Genomic DNA, 17594 nt, shown 5'->3' on the forward strand with positions numbered 1-17594 from the left:
TTGGTATTTCGGCATACATTCTTAAGCAAAATTACACCCTATTGCCACACAACAATAATACTCATCTGTGTGATCCGCATTTCCTTTCTTTAACGCGGCGAGCCCGGTACTTCCCATTAACGAACGGCATGCGCGTCATCAGCATGACATAGCATTCCCGACTGGAAAGTAGCGGGCGCGGTGTTTTCAAGAAAGCAACGCAAGCAAGGCAGATGACGATTATTGTTGTGTGGCAGATATGCACCCCAAACGGTGTACTTTTGTCTAAGAGTGTACAATGCTTTCTGTGTGCTCTATTTCTTAGGTTTCTTTTCGGCGTCGCGAATAGCATTTGCTCACCTTCAGAGGTTCTCCTTGCATCCTAAAGTTCAACTACATATAGTCTTAATAGCTTTGTTTTGAAGAAGCATGACTCCAAGGAGAAATGTAACGCGCCTTACATTTCCAATTTGCAGCAATGTACTGGTGGAGAGACCCTAGTCAGGCAGAGTTAATCTGCCTTAAGTCTCTTCATCCCAGGTAATCTAAGTCTAAACAAATAGAAATAATAAATAGCGTCCATTATCTCTTACTGTTAAGGTTATGGCCGAAATCAACTGAAGGACATTATAACTGTTACCCAAACATTTTCTCGCGCTGAGTTGAGTTGAGTGGTCGTAGGCTACTGGTGGGATTAGCCTTGCAGTTGCTGCCGGCAATTGCTCCACCGTAGCGACCCTTAAAAATAAATAAATCACATCAATCAGACACAGACGTCACAATTACAAATGGTCACTCCTAAGTTAACCATGTGGAGGCCATATCCGTGTCCTGCAGATAATTTAAAAGAAGGCTAGAAACCTCCTTCCTGCACAACTGGTTCCCGCGCGGAAAAACAATGTCCTGAAGAGAACTGTGAGGAACTCCTGTCTTCTTGAGGGACCCGGATAACACACTCCTTTCCGCTTTATACAGAGTACAGTACATAAGGTAATGTCCAATGTTACCGCACACACCACACGTTTAACATAATGGAGACAACGCCAGTCCAGTCTTATACATCCACGCAGGGGTACGAGCAGAGCCCGTGCGAATGCGGAGCAGTAAAGTGGCTTGGTTTCTTTTGAGACCCTTGATCACACATGGCTTGTCAGGTGAGCTCCACAAAGAACTGAAGTGGCACAACACCGCTTCTCTGAAAAGTATCTTGCCCTCTTGAGGCACTTTTCTCAATGGATTCCCAGACAGCGCTCTATGGATGAGGCTGTCTGCCATCTCGTTGCCTATGATACCTATGTGCGAGGGCACCCATTGGACACGTATGGAGAACCCTTTGATATGGAGGTTGTGCACCGAGCGTAGGGAGCTAAGACATAAGGCATCAGTAGGGAACCTGTGCTCTAACCATTGAAGGGAAGATTTTGAATCTGTAAGAATGCAACAGGTTGAGGTGTACCAATTTGCAATTTGCAAAACCGTAGCTTCTTTAGAGCTGCCTCGATGGCAACGCGTTCGGCCGTTGTGGAGGACACGACTGCAGTGAAGCGAACAGACCAATCATACTTCAAAGAGGGACTGTGAAAAGCAGTTGCACTAGATCCTCTGCCCTTGTCCACAGAGCCATCAGTAAAAATTTGAAGATGACGTGCATATTCAGTCTCAAGATGTTCCAGTACCAGCGAACGCGTTTCCGCCAAAGGAGAACTCCGCTTAGCGCGAACGTGAGGAATTGTCAACGAATAATCGTGGCTCGCGAATGACCAAGGTGGTTTCAACCTCTTAGTTCGACCTCTAGCGTCAAGACCCAGGTAACCAAGAGTATTTAGTGCCAAGTACACTCGGTACTCAGATCTCTTTCGAAGGCGCTCTAGAAGGCCTCGCCCGGCTACCATCTGTTTGAGGCGATCAATTTGCATCAATAACCTTTGAGAAGCGACTAGGCTAAGAGGTCTCGATAGAGACTCATTAAGTACTACATTGTTAGGAGCAGTCTGCGGAACGCCAAGAGCCCTCCTTAGGCCCTTTCTGTGTAGAACCTAAAGTCGTTCCAGCTGTGAAGTCGAGGGGGGAAATTAAACGGAGCTGGTACATTATTCGGCTCGTCACCAGTGCATCGTGCAGCATGATCATTGAAGAAGGGCGATTTCCCCATTGCTCACTTACAACTCTACGGATCACATTGAGACGCTAAGATAGCGATGTCACAACCTAGTCCACAGCTCGTCGCCACTGTAGACGGTAGTCAATAATGACGCTCAACAAGCGCTTGTGCGTCAATTGACGAAGGCAAGATTGATCAAGGTCTATCTTCAGCCGCGCATACCGTCTTCCTCCTCCTGGAAACATGATGAAGCCAGATTTTTCCACCGAGAGAGTCAATCCAACACATTGAAAATAATTTTGAACTGAAAGTAATGCCTGTCGAGCTATCAGAGCTAAACGCTTGTGTTGATATCCAGTTAACCAAAGACAAATGTCGTCCGCATATATCAACATATGGACATCCCTGCAATGTTGTTGCAATGCAGCGGCAAGACCAGCCATTACGACATTAAAGATCGTTGGGGAAAGAACACTCCCCTGAGGTACACCTCGCGATACCGCCCTATCGGTGCTTGTGGCACTTCCTAACCGCACTTGAATTTTACGATCACTGATAAATGAGTGAATGAATCGCAGAAGATAGCCCTGTACGCCCATGGCCTGCAAACTATTTAGTATTGAGCTCTGAAGGACGCTATCATAAGCCTTTGATACGTCTAGGAAAATAGCTAGCGTTGAAAGGCCGAAAGCTCTATGATGTTCAATATGGCTTATCAAGTCCAAGACGCTATCTTGCGCGCTTAAACCTGTTCGGAATCCAGGCATGCATGTTGGCAGGGCCCTTCTATGTTTGAGCCACCAAGATAAACGCTTACTTGCCAGCTTCTCCATGAGCTTAGCCACACGCGGCGTCAGTGACACCGGACGATACGAGGCCAAGTCTCATTTCTTTGCCGGGCTTCAGCACTGGGACAACACAAGCCACCTTCCACGAAGGAGGAACGTCGCCAGTCTCCCACGCTCGATTGAGATAGCTTAGGAGCACCTTCCGGTGTTCCAGAGGTAGGTCCTGCATCATCTGGTTGGTAGTGCCGTCAGCACCTAGTGGACGTCGACGCCGTAGGCTGCTGAGTGCTGTCTGTAGCTCTCGAAGTGTGAGCGGGGCGTCCATCACAGACGTAGATGTTGCAGGCAGAGCGCAGGGATGAATTCGTGAACTTGCACTTACAAATACATCTGCAAATTCCTCTGCCACGCACACCGGAGGTTTCTGCTTGCGCAGTACAAGCACTTCGAAAGGTTTACTAGGAAATGTTTACTAGGACGAGCAAGACTGCCAATGACTCGCCAAATTCTCGTCATCGGTGAGAAAACAGTCAAGCTAGCGCAGAAGGATGCCCACTGCGACCTACAGAGCTTGTTCGTATGGCATCGAATGGCACAGTTAAGCCTACTGAAGGTTGTCTTGAAGGATCTATCGTCCTTCTTCCGCATCAGGTGTCACTCAGCCCTTGTGCGCGCTGCGCAAAGGTTCCTGAGTTTAAATCCGGAGTCGGAAAATGATTAGGCAACTTGACCGCTGTAGTAGCAGCCATCTTACCAGAAATCATTTTGTGTATCACATCACCAGAAACACATGCAAGTTGCTCCCTGCATTTGTCCCAATTAACAACATGGCTAATTTTAGAGCCGCACATATGGAAGTCGGCAGTAAACACTAAAATTGGATAGTGATCACTTCCCATGTGGTCAGGCGCACTTGACCACTTCACGCGGACGTAAGGTGAATGCAAGGTTAGGTCTATAGATGTGGCTGAGGCTGGAGGCCGGAAGAAAGTGGGACCTCCTTCATTAGCCACGCACAGGTCCAAACTGTCGATAACTTCTACAAATTTGCGTCCGCGGGAATCTGTGTTCCTGTCACCCCAGACAGAGTGATGGGCGTTGAAGTCACCGCAGATAATTCAGGGCGCTGGGCAACGGTCACAGACCACACAGGCAACGGTCACAGACTGGAGAAACAAATCCATTGCTACCTTCTTCCGCGGAGACACGTATACGGATGCAACAAAAAGAGTTCGGAAGCCAAGCCGTATCCTCACAGCCGCTACTTTAATACTATCGGTGCAAAGATCGGTAACGTTCAAAGCCACATGAGGAATCTCTCTTCGTATGTAAAGGGCGGCACTTCCTGCGGCAAACTATGTTATGCTGCAATTCTTGTGGGCGACCTATCCAGTCAAAGATCTCCCGCTTGGTAGGCCAGGCGGGAGATCTCGTCACTTCCACGTATCGGCTTCTCAGTAAATTGTGGTTTGGGACCACTAACGAAGGACACTCGACGGTGTAAGGCGCTTACACGGAAGGGGCAGCCACCGAAACTCGCTGGTTGGTAACCACCACAATTAGCTCAAGCAAAATCTGCCATGCAGGCTTTGTAATTGTGTACGCTATCATTGATCTTTGATGCAAATTTTGGCTACATGCCCAAAGCGTTGGCACCTAAAGCATCGGGAGGCGTTTCAACGAATTTTTTGACTGCATGCTTGGTAAAACGGAGGTCAATTTTTTCGGGGCGCTCGGTGTTGGGAGTAAACGTTATCACAACAGAGTTAGTAGGTTTCGCTGCCCATTCTTTTTCTTGAGTCTCCACCCGGCGCATCAGACGTTTCACGTGCAGAACACCTTGCGGTTTCAAGTAGTCAAGAAGGTCGCTTTCCAAATACCACACTGGTACTCCCCTAATAACACACGTGTTAGTCATGTAGGAGTGAGGCAGCCGGGCTTTAATTTAACGCTTATGTCACCAATCTGAGAGCACCGGAGAAGAATGTCAACTTGCTCTTCCGTTGCGATATCTAGATAAAGAGCACCTTGCGTAGTGAAGCGGCTGCTAATCGGAGCAGATCCCAGCAGTACTTCGAAGATCCTGATAGGGTTTCGCTCTCTCAAATCAACACCTTTCTCTGTTGGCCACGCTACCACTGGGATTCCGACCGTTCTTTGTTTCCGATGACTCACCACCTTGAAGCCCTCGCTGTCCACTTCCGCCATATCAGCCACTTCCTCGTCAGGGTCGACGATAGTTGAGTCTTCCCCACTGAGCGATGATGACGCACTGGACTGGTTATCGTCCCTGATGTCTGGCAGCTCCACGCCTTGCGAGGCCGTGGCCGCCTCCGCCACGCTGGCTTTCTCCGGATGGCGTTGTCCCTTTAAAGATGCCGGCGCCGGAGCAGCCATACCCTTCCCATAGGGACAGTACCGCCTTAAAGATGCGGCCATCTTCCAAGGATATAAATAACTCGCTTAATGAATAGCAAAACCTGTGCAAATTAACAGAGCTGAGGTGGTGTTGTTGTTGTTGTCCTGAGTGGCCGTGGCACATACCCACAGTGGGGGATTGACCAAGAATCGGGCGGTTTAATTAGGTGCCTAAAATAATAATGATAACAAGGGAGTTAACAATTTGGGTGAGGTGGCAACAGATCGAACAGCGTCGTCTTCCTCTTCACTCAGCCTCTCGCGCTGTCAGCTTCATCCGTACGATCTCTTGTATAAATGGGGCACATTATGCTGCTTCTGACTTCTTCCATCACAGCATTTGACCAAAACGCTTTCCCCTTCCCTTTGGTTTTTAATTTTTTCTGTAAAATTATATTTGTTGATGAGTACGTCAAATATACCCGCCATGGTTGCTCAGTGGCTATGGTGTTAGGCTGCTGAGCACGAGGTCGCGGGATCGAATCCCGGCCACGGCGGCCGCATTTCGACGGGGGCGAAATGCGAGAACACCCATGTACTTGAATTTAGGTGCACGTTAAGAACGCCAGATGGTCCAAATTTCCGGAGTCCTCCACTACGGCGTGCCTCATAATCATAATGTCGTTTCGGCATGCAAGTAGAACCCCATATTTATTTTAGTACGTCAAATATATATGCCTGCCACGAGCACAGCGGTTATGGCGTTCAGCTGCTGAGGACGAGGCCGAGGAGCCGGTTCCTCATCGCGGCTGCCGAATCTTATAAGGCTATCATTAAGATCTGCTCCTGCACTTGGGTATAGGAGGGTCGGAATCCCCAATATTTAAAGCTATTTGCAGCTCCTCTACTGCAACATCGTTAAATGTCAACAGCCCAACCTAGAACGTAAAGACTTAGCGGATATTCCTATCAACGCCTCCGTCATGGTTCTCGTTGAATGCCCACGACTATCCAGGCACAATAAGAGGGAAGATAGGCAGACTCACCGGTGAGGCTCATGTCGAAGGACTCGGCGTCGATTTTCGCCAGGTCCTGGACCGTCCTCCAGGTAAGCGTGAGCAGCTGGTTCTGCGACAGGTCCACGGACACCAGGTTGGGAGCCCCGCGGAACATGTGTGCGGGCAGCACGCGCAGTCGGTTGTACGACATGTATAGAACGGTCAGCTGCGGCAGCCCTTCGAAGGCCAGCGGGTCGACCTCGGACAGCGCGTTGTACTTGAGGTCCAGCTCGGCCAGCCGGGGCATGCCGCCGAACACGCGGGCCTCGAGGCGCGTCAGCTTGTTGCGGAACAGGTCGAGCCTCGCGACGCGCCCCAGGCCGCGGAAGCTCTGCTCGCTCAGCTTCTCGATGGCGTTGTCGCTCAGCTCCAGCTCGCGCAGGGCGCCCAGGTCCTCGAAGGCGCCGTCGTCGACCACCTCCAGCTGGTTGCGCTCGAGGAAGAGATGCGTGAGGGAGGGCAGGTTCTTCAGGGAGCCGGCGCGCAGCCTCCTCAGCTTGTTGTCTCCGAGCTCGAGCTTCTTGAGGCGGGGAAGGTCCACGATGGCCTCGGTGTCCAAGCTCGTAATCTCATTCGAGTCCAGTGAGAGCACGGCGAGACGCGAGAGGTTGTGGAACGAGTGAGGCTTGACATCCCCGAGCTCGGCTTGGGAGACCTTCAGCCGCTCCACGTGCGGCGTGTGGAGCAGAGCTTGCGTTGGGACAAAGTCGAGCTTATAGTCGCTTCCGAAGACATTGAACGCTACAGCGGTAATGGCAGGCTGGCGCTTAAATGATTCGAAGACAATGTGATCAGGTGGCAGCTTGCGGCTCACATAGCACGTAACCTCAGTTACTTCCTCCGTGATGTCGGCGGTGTCGCAACGGCAGTACATGGGTTGGTCGATAAGGTTGCAAAGGTCGGGCACGAGGCCCTCGGAAGTGACGTAAGATGTGAAGGCCGTAAAGCAGACCACGGCCAAGAGCGAAATCCTTGAATACCTGCGTTAAAAAAGCAATACGTCAAAGCAAAGTGCAAATGTCATCCTTAACAAACTGGTACAGTATAGAGTTTCTCGGAAAGCGTACGCTTGCTTGAAAGCAAAATAACGCGGACTGAATCCCTACATTTTGCAAACGAACGGAACTGTGTCAAACATGGCGTTCACAAACAGATACGTAATTTTTTCATTATATCTTTTTCCGAGGGCGTGGTTGCTTATTTCTGACTGTGGTGGCACAAGAAGAAAACGAAAGGAAAAAGGAAAGTGCGAGACCAACACGTAGTGCACGTTCCAACATCTCTGCAAACAAAAATACTGGTGCCCTCTGTGACGTTAAACACTAAAACAATACCACACGTTATTGCTTTAGCACAGACGTTACCACATTTCACGGAAAGTCCGATACACTGCTTTCCTCCATTGCTGACATCGGTTGTTACTCCCTGCGTCATAAAGCCCATTGTTCATGAATAATTTTAACAGGTTCTTTCAATTAGGATTTCATCTCATTTTCTAAGGATCGGAGCATCTGAATCAGCACAATATATTGTTACCTATATGTAATTGTGAGGACGGGCTTAGCAATGGCTGGAATCTTTTGTTTTTGTAGTCCCGCTGCATTTCCACGTAAACATACAACTTTGAAAGGTTTGCCGACCATTGGTCATAATTGATGACTGACGGTGCTACAGATTTCTAAATTGGACATCTCCTTGCAAACAGGCTAAAGTGAGCAGGAAGCTCGTGGGAGGGGAAGCAAACACATCGGCTCCACTCGCTAAGTCAACGTGTTCATAAACCAACGGTATGCGCTCACTAATAGAGTACCACAGTTTTCGCCGGAATACGCTTCTACAGTCGGTTGATGAGTGCTACGTTTCCATTCCTAAAGTAGGCGGCAGCGTTACTTCCGTACTTTTTGCAAACACTTGGGACGGCTACGCGCCTATACTGCTCCTCAAATACACTGGTAGGCTTTGATCTGTGACTTTCACTGTTTGAGCCTTTTAGACGAAAAGTGCGCTCTATGCAGTTCCTGTTCTTTCTATTCTTCCTTTTCGTCCCTTCTATTCACAAACATCAAGTCGTGTTCTAACTTACTTCCTGTTCACACTCCTGCGCCCTAAACTGAGAAAGAAGCCACAAAAGTGGCGATTGTTTAGACGCTACGTCACGTGCGGATAACATTCGGTGAAGAATGTTTCGAAGGGAACGAAACAAAGACATATACACTCCTAAAACCATACTCGCATATCCAAACGAGGCATCATCGGACAACTTTTCGGCAGCCGGCATATTCTCGTCAGAAAGTGGTTCCAGGACGAAATAAACAATCGAACCAGCGGGTCAGGACTTGCGCCTGAGGGAAAGCGTGTACGCTACTGTTGCCAGCGGAAATTTCACCCGGAACGCCGCAACGGCGCCGCAACGAGGAAATGACAAAAGATGAAGGACAGAGCAGCGAACGCAACGACGACCGCCTGCCTGAAAAAGCAAGAGGTTTGCGAGGCGCGAGAAATCGAAGCTAAAGGGCTGCCTTTTAGTTCTTTCCACGCGATGCCGAAACGACGTGTTTGGTAAGCACAGAAATCCTCCCGGAGCGATGCGTTCCAACCGCGCGTTTTTGCTTCGGCTTTGTCTTGGTGCTCACGTATCGTTTTCCAAAGTATAACCAAGCCTTCAGGGGCTTGTATACCGTAGCATCGAAATACGAGCAACGTTTGACATCTTCTAGACACGGTGCTTAAAGCTAACTTTCAGCAATTCACAGAACATAAAAACAAGAAGAAAATAAAAAAATGAGTTAGGAAAGATTCGTTTTCGTGAATGCGAATAGAAATCGAGGCCTTGTTGCAAGACATGTAGTGCAGTTAAGCCAGCACAAACAAACAAGTAACGAGAGTGTGCGTTTGTTATCCTTCGCTAGCTTACACTGCACCGGCTACGCATTCCCTTGGCAGCTGAAGCGCGATGCCAGGCCATCATTTGGTGCCGGAACATCTCGTACTGAGGCCTGAATGGCAGTTTAATAGATAGAATTTATTGACGGGAGAGACAGCGAACTATCTATAAACTGCCAGTTTAAATTTTGCTCAATATAGGAAGTTTTTTTGGTGCAATTTCTTTCAGTGCAACGAAATTAAACATTACACTTAAAGCTATAGATAAATAAACTCAAATATACACCTCATTCGTAATATAAACGAAAGCCAGAAACTTCGCCAAATTTAGCCAAGCACAAACGACGAGACTGACCACTGAACTGTGGCTATGAATAATTTATTCAACACTGTCGATCATGCGGAAGACACATCTGTAAAGAAAAAACAATCCTTAGCTTAAGTTACTTCATCACATAATATTCCCACGCAAAGTGCATTTTCTCCTATGCCCAGTAGCCAGAATTTATATTCCTGTCTGACCCTTCATTCTGCACATTCAACAGAGCGAGCTTGAGTTATGTAGCCTTTGGGAGTTTATGGATGCCCGCATCTCTTTGAATGTCGAGGAGAGTAACGAACTTAAGGCACGCACCACGAAGGTCGCCATAAAATCTATATGAGGGTCTACAGGATTACGCAACAACAGCGTTTGTGTGTGTTCTGTCTATAGTGAACAGTGCTTGCTGGACGTTCTAGGGGGCGAAGTCACGAAAAGTATAAGGTTCAAAAAGAAAGTATTATGCGTGCCATAGAAGGGTGATGGTTTTGGCTATAGTTGGTTTTCCACGAGAGTGTGTGGTGCAGCGCGAAGTGGGACACACGAAAAAAACGAGGACAAGCGCTTTGGTCACGTGAAGTGTGACACGTGAAGTATGCCCATGCATAAGTAAGCCATCCCTGGTCTTATCACAGAGGGAGTTGGCACTCTTAGACAATGGTAGCGCGACCAGTGAGCGATGATGGCACCTTTATTTTTCATCTCTATTTTTCAAAGTTTTCTTTTTATATATGTACTTTTTTTTCTATGTCGTTTTCCCTCTAAGCGCTCGTCCTCGTTTTTTCCTGTGTCCGCTGTCCCGCTCCGCGCTGCATCAACCAGTATTATGTGAGCGTTAGTATAAATGCTTTTATGTCGTACTATGAGGAAAACAATGAGGATCCAAGGAAAAGTGGCAAATAAAAATAAATGCATTACAAGACTACTGCATTTCAGTAACGTTTCAAAATGCAGTGAGCGTGAAAACAAGATTACGTTCACTTCATGCGCGCTAGATAGGCTGCATCACTATCATTTGGTCCTCTTCATACTGCTAGAAGCAGTTCAGTTCTCTAATATGTTAAACACACCGCAACTGAATCTATACCGCCTTGTCGCTTCTATGGAAAATGATGTCACCTTATTAAAGCTAGAGATCCAAAACACTCAACATCGATTATTCGAACCAAGTTTGATGATATCTTGGCGAAATTATTGTTATGAATGTTTCAGAAGACTAAAGGAATCGTAAAGGATGAATTGGCTATATTGGAGAGCGATAGCCCCATTTTCCTTCCTGTTAACATAATGAGCCTCACAAAAATGGTTATTCTTTTCGGTGTAAAATTCATGCTGGACCACGCAGATGGCCTAGCTCATTATCTGCAAAAAATAATTCCGGTTCTTTTATTCCATGTCTTCAATAATTATACAAAAAAGAGTGTTTGCTTCTCCTTACCTTATGCTCCAGCCTCCTCTGAAGCCATGAAATGTTTCTTAAGCTTTTGTCAGCGCTTCGTTGGTGTTCTCTTTCTAAGTGAAACAGTGCAAAATTACGAATGGAGCCCTCCTGTCACAGTCTTGGTACTTACCATGGCTATACGATCAAACGCGAGTGCCCAGGACTCCAAGAAAAATAACCATGTATCCAGGAATAAAACTCTACAGAAAGCTACCGCTGCGTTACTGGAACGCCTACCAACGTTCCGCTTGTTTACGCGAGGGGGACTCACAAAGTCATTCGTACAAATCTCAAATCTCGCTGGCGCATCATGAGGTTAAGACGCCGTGTCCACCCAACAGATTATGTCGGGAAGAGATAAAATGAATTCTTTGGGCTAGATAATGCGTCAGTGACAACGTACAATCGACGTCAGGCTTAACCCTAGTAATCAAGAAACATACCAAGCAGTTTACTTCTAACAAGCGCCAGCTGGAAGGGCCAAAAATTGAATGCCTTGGAAAGAAGACGCATTGCTGGCAGTTTCAAGGCGCCCCAACCAGAAATATCAAGCGCGGGATGAACGAGAAGGCGCTTAGTGGCCTGTTTAGTGAAGTATCACGGTGGCTGTCCATGTAATGCTTTGTAAATGTAATAGTAAAACTGCTGTGTAGCCCACAGTTGCCTTGCTTCTCTCGGTTTATAACAAGACAGAAGCAATTTTAATATCTCGGCATAGAGCTGCGAGTACCGTTTGCTGCAGTGCAAGCGAGCGAATGAGTAGAACCGGGTTCGAAGTTTGCATGGAGAGGGAGTTGTCCATACGCGCAGAGCATGAGATACAGCAAAGTACCCATTAGCGTATTTCGGAGCTACTGAAGTGGCCAAATGTATTAATCTACTATGATATTTCAACATAAAGAATTTCTCCGCTATAAGCGCTCATTCTCATGATGCACAGAAATAAGCTGCGTTCACATACTTAAGCGCAATCATTGTAGTTGTCATATTTAAACTGATTAGCTAGTTTCGTGCGCGTAATAATGTTGTTGGAGTTATAACATTCAACCGCTGCGGCTGAGCACACAGCTCAGATGCTCGCATACCGTACTTAAAACTCAGAAAAATATGAATATATGCCTGGGAAGATGACCGTCTTCCTCGACATTATGTAAATCACTTCTTTTATTAATTCGTTAAGATGTGCGTACCTATATTTCCAAGAAAAGATTTGTTTTCGCTAACTCGTTTATCTAGGAATGTCCCGTAAACTGCCTCCATTTAGCAACAACATTCAGAAGCATCGAAACAAAGAACCGAGTAACACAAGCCGAAATTTCTACATCAATGACAAACTGTTGTTTCTAAATCTGTGCCGTTAAATGAAGGAAAAGTTAACTTTATTCTGAGCACAGCCCTCCAAGTGAGGGTGCCACCTGGGCACTTAGTACGGTCATTAGTGTAATAGCGAGCGTGTCCATTTGGCGGAAGAAATTCCTGAGCGTGACCGCCTACGGACGGCACGGATTAAGCTTCAGGATTCGTATGTAATGCTTCCTGTTTCCGGAGGAACAAGAATTGTTACCCATGACAAGAAAAAGGGTGCTTTTGTAACTGCTACGCAAATTCCGGTAAAGTGAACGAGTGCTCTCTCGTGCTAAGAGCAATTCGCAGTGTTTTCAGGACTTGTTTCTCATTTTATTAAACACTGATTGCACAGGCAGACTAGGAAGTCGAGCTGGTAGTAAGAATGAGAAAAAGAAACTACATTGACGTAATTATCCGTTTGCGTGTTCGTTGCTAATAGCATGATATCTGAGGACTGACCTTTGCTTGCGTGTTTAAGTGAATATACCGTAGTTTAGTATAGTATTCAAAATAAAAGAAGATAAAGTGCACATGCAAGTTAAAAAAAAAAACAGAACTATCAGTTTGACTGGCCTTCAAAGCGAAAACAAACCGTATATATTTTTTAAAAAAATAAAGAAGAAATACAAAACTCTCCCTTTCCCGCCAAAACAAGTGAAGCCTCGCATTTCGTGACATTAAAAAGGTGAAAAATAGCGAAAACAGGCGAATATGGTAATATTTTATGCCTAACTTTACACCCCCTTACACAGTGAGACTAAACTACAGTCATCCTCATATCCCTTCACCTTCGTTAAGTGTATAAATGCACATAAAGAGCTGAATTGCCGACTCATTCAGCGGGCAGTGTGTGACATTCGTCAGGATTGCATAGTCACGGTACCGGCAGCCTGTCTCCGGAGTCTTTATGCACGACACGATTCGATGCCGCTGAGCCACGTCACACTCTGCGTGCGGAGTGAGTGGGATATTCAGTGCACCATGCGAATACAGCTGAAGTGATAAATATGGACAGCTGAGCTAGTTGGTTATGATTGGCATTGGGAAGCATCGTTCCAGCGCACAACTGAACACGGACAAGAGAAGGACGTAATGAACTGATAAAATTTGTTTAAATATTATTATCATTCTTCCATTTAAATTTGCATTGATGAGCCTTATTTCTGACAAACCTACGGGCACATCCATTTTTTGCTTCGCAATTTCTCGACCGTTATGGGTAGATAAATTAACAGTTCATACCTACAAAATTTATTTCCCGGTTGGATTCCAGTAACATTCAACGTGGAGCATGTTTTCAGCCACATGGACGTGCCCCAACATAAAAGCAGCCCCGCAGATACCCACACCCGAGCAGTGGGAGGCCGCGCTGACTAGCTCGGACCCCCGTGACTAGCAGCAACTGGTGCTGCGGGCCCGGGAGACAGCGAGAGCCGCAGCAGCCCAGGACTGAGGGTGCCTCCCGGCACAAGCACAATGACACCTGCTTGGGCTTTTGTTTTCAATAAATGTTTTTCCTCCTCTTCAGCCATATGAATATAGTATTCTGCGCGGTAGAGCTAAAATGTTGGTTCGCTTATGCTGTAGAGTCACTGTACACATGTTAACCAAATTAAAGAAGTTCATTATAAAATTACTTCTTCTCAGCTTTAAAGAGTTTTGAAATACGCGCTTCCCCAAAAGTGAGGATTATTTAAAAAACTACTAATCGCATTCAAGATTTAGGTGGGATCATTGCTGTCTGATAATCACTGTAGACCAATTACTCGTCTTCTGAAATCTTTAGGTAGGAATAATAAGTACCCCAACGTGAGCCAGAAATGGCAGCTTTTTATCGTATACTGTGTTACGAGTATATGATTTCGGGTGCAAGTTCGAGAACACGTAGTTTAATGCCGCTTAGGAAGTCATTCATGCTGTAGTAGTGGCAGAAGGACGTATATTATTCACTGGCTATTCAACAGCTCTTTACGATGTCCAAAATAAATGCAAGTCGAATTTTCTTCTAAAATAATTCTGCTGCAGACATTGTGTGAGTGCTTAAGTATGGCCACTGCTTCTATTTAGGCAGCAGGCCGAGGTATACGCGTATATTCTGGGAGAATGGCAGGACTACGCGACACAGAACGTTGAAGCGTTTCATCTTTTGTGAAGGATGGAACAAGAGGGGATGCTCACGTGGGCATTTCCCAACGAATGGAGACGCAGCGAAGTTAATCAAGGGTCTTCTAAAACGCGCAAGCCTCATTAGAGTGTGTCCTTTTCACGTGTTAAACTCTTTGTGTCGGGAACCACGGTTTCATCCACAGGATTTCGGGACATGTACCCGTCGCGCCATCTTTCGGTGGTGACCGCGCACCCCGCCGTAACTGAATGGGGAAAAGACTGAAAAATCATACCTCACGAACAAAATTAGTTATCGAAGATGACTCGCGGTTATTCATATTAGAGGCCCACTGGGACATTGAGGTGAAATTCGAGTAGCATGCCACAAAATTCGTAGGTTCTCAGCAAATTCGAATATTTTACAATAGAGCCTATGGGGCTCTCTTGTAGACTATGTAGTAAAATGTCCAGGTGCCTTGGTAACGTTCGAGCTGTGCGGCACGCTACTGGAATTTTACCACAATGTCCCAGTGGGCCTTTAGTATGAATAACAGCAAGTCGTCAAGTCGTTTTCGATAACAAATTTGGGCTCGTGAGATTATTTTTTTTTTTTGTCTTTTCCCCATACAGTTAGGGTGGGGCGCGCGGTCACCGCCGATAGATGGCTCGACGTGTACATGATCCGAAATCCTGGCCACGGTTTTTTTTTTGTTTTGTTTTAATGCGAAATACGATGGCCGTTTGACGTGAGAGATGTTTCATGGCAAACTTAAATTAGCAATGCCACAAAGCCCCAGAGTCGAACTTTTTCTTAAATGACGTACGTCTCTGGATTTCCTCCTTATTTCCAATAGCTTACTTTTGTTAGAGGGAACGTCCATGGTCCATATTTTTCCACCAAAGGGCACATGTGAAAGCGTTCTTCGGCAGAAAAGAATCGGGTTAAAAAAAACAGTTGAATAATAACCTTCATTGAACGACGCTGAAAAGATCTTACGTCGAAATTGAGCTCGAAATACAAGGTTACAATAGTTAATCTGATAAACTGAGAAAATTTCGACCTGATCATTCTCTGCCATTTCGTCAAAAGCGAGTCCGGTGACTCGGCTAACTCAGCATGCGTTTTGCTCAACTGTGCTATGTGTTTACCAACTAAGATTCTGGAACTCTCAAGTGCACTCTCGACTGTATAACTACACTGTAACACATATATCAATGTTGGTATTTTGAGGGTGAGAAAGGAAGGAGAAACCGCAGGAATGTTAACAAGAAAAAAATCTGGTTCGCTTCCCTATGCTATGAATGTGAGCAGGATAATAAAAAACTTGTCAGAGACAGGAAGGACGATGGCGGTGAACGCACGTAACAGTGCCACAGAATAATAGAAGTCCGCAAGGGCCAGTCGATTTCAAGAAGCACACAAGTCCTTTCATTGAGTTGCGTGCCGACGAGGTCTGAGGTCGATGTTCAAGTAGCATCTGAATGGAGAGCGATCCATTAAACAGATTGCCTCTTAGTCAAGTTGAGGACAGCGGCACAATAGCTGGTCAGCGCCCCAGACTGAGGTGCTTCATTCAAGCATATTCAACATACAGAAGAGTGGTTGTCAGTGTTTCATGCGATGTCAGCGCCTTCGAGAGAACGTTGAACGTTTCAGGGGACTCTAGAAGCAACGCGGGAGGGCAGGATGGTACAACTATGCGTCTATAGGGAGGACCGCGGCTAAATACATTGGGGAGCTCGTGAGTTAGGGAGCCATTGGAGGCGCCAGCGCGATACATTGGGAGGATATAAAGCGAGATATAAGAAGGAAGAAACATGTGCTTTCTGCGGTAAAGCTAGGGAAACAATGGAGCATGTTTTGTTAGAATATGCAGATATCTGTCCAGTGGTCGATTTAGGAATCAATGCCTCTCTTGGGTTCAGCGAAAGCAAGGGGAAAGGTAAACATGTCCGCTATAGAGATTAGTAAAAGGCAATTGGAAGATTGGTGGAAGAAAAGTAGGGAAACGACAAACAACGGAGGCGTACAACAAGAAAGTTCACAATAGAGATTCAGAAACTTTGATTATGGAAATTCATCGTGCTTTTTTTCTTTTCTTTTTTTCTTCTTTAACACAAGTAGGACATTAAGCAATAAAATAACAAGAGCTTGGTGGCGCAACCCACCACCCCGTTCCAAAGGGGACGCTCATAACATCCATCCATCCATCCGTCCGTCCGTCCGTCCGTCCGTCCGTCCGTCCGTCCGTCCGTCCGTCCGTCCATCCATCCATCCATCCATCCATCCATCCATCCATCCATCCATCCATCCATCCATCCATCCATCCATCCATCCATCCATCCATCCGATCCATCCGATCCATCCGATCCATCCGGGGAGCCACTGGCTAGTTATCGTGCATTTCGATTTGCTTGAGCATTTTTTTTCTGTATATGCAGGTGACAAAGAGAGTAAAATTTCTATTCTTCGGACGAATATACACAGTTCAATTTTTATTCGTCTTTCATGGCTTAATTGGTTCTTGCATGTCGATAAAGAGTGAGCGACACGCACGAATTTATTGGCGATGCGATCGCACACATTCATCAAATTATGCGCTTGCTTTCGAGTATACTGAAGAAAGGGCCGCAATGGACGAAGAGACATCCGGACATGAGCAGCGTAACTTTATGTATGTGGGCGCACAGAGGTTTCACCAATATGGAATGTTTTCTTTGTTCTTTGTACCACGCATAATGTACCGTATTCAAGATTTGATACAACAAATATAGTGCTCTTTCGTAAATTTTTTTATCTCGCGCCTAAATGACTGCGTTTCTATGTACATATTACTACTTCGCGGAAAAATATGACGGTCCCTAAGACATAGATGATTGATAAGGCAATCTCACTTGGTTTCAGCAAAATTTCAATTTGTGTGCCTCCTTTCAGCTACCTATCGCGAATGTCTGAAATGGTAGTTGCTGCGTCTTGCCCGATGCTGGGCTCGGGCACATCGTCCACGGCCGCCATGGAGAGAAGAAGTCATTTAGAATGACTACGACTCATCAGTCCTCGCTCGCGTCTGGTTTTACTAGCCTAGATTTGTTGATACCGTTACTTTCTTTTTCTATATTTCAAAAGTACCCCGTAGGGTGCCGCAGTCTTTGACCTCCTTCCAATTACCCCCCTCCCCTCTCTCTATCACGTGGTTCGGTGCTAAGATCCATA

General features: G+C 46.3%; 1 protein-coding gene across 2 annotated transcripts in view; it reads right to left on the reverse strand.

Moving 5' to 3' along the window:
• The window catches only part of LOC135910097 (connectin-like), an 82906-nt gene that overhangs the window by 24372 nt on the left and 40940 nt on the right, over positions 1-17594 (reverse strand). For both annotated transcript variants that reach the window (XM_065442121.2, XM_065442119.2), the window contains exon 2: positions 6273-7264. In XM_065442121.2, the coding sequence (XP_065298193.2) occupies positions 6273-7158 (886 nt within the window). In that variant the 5' untranslated portion in view covers positions 7159-7264. The remainder of the gene's footprint in view (positions 1-6272; positions 7265-17594) is intronic.

This window comes from Dermacentor albipictus, chromosome 4 (genome assembly GCF_038994185.2).
Source record: "Dermacentor albipictus isolate Rhodes 1998 colony chromosome 4, USDA_Dalb.pri_finalv2, whole genome shotgun sequence".
NCBI lineage: Eukaryota > Metazoa > Arthropoda > Arachnida > Ixodida > Ixodidae > Dermacentor > Dermacentor albipictus.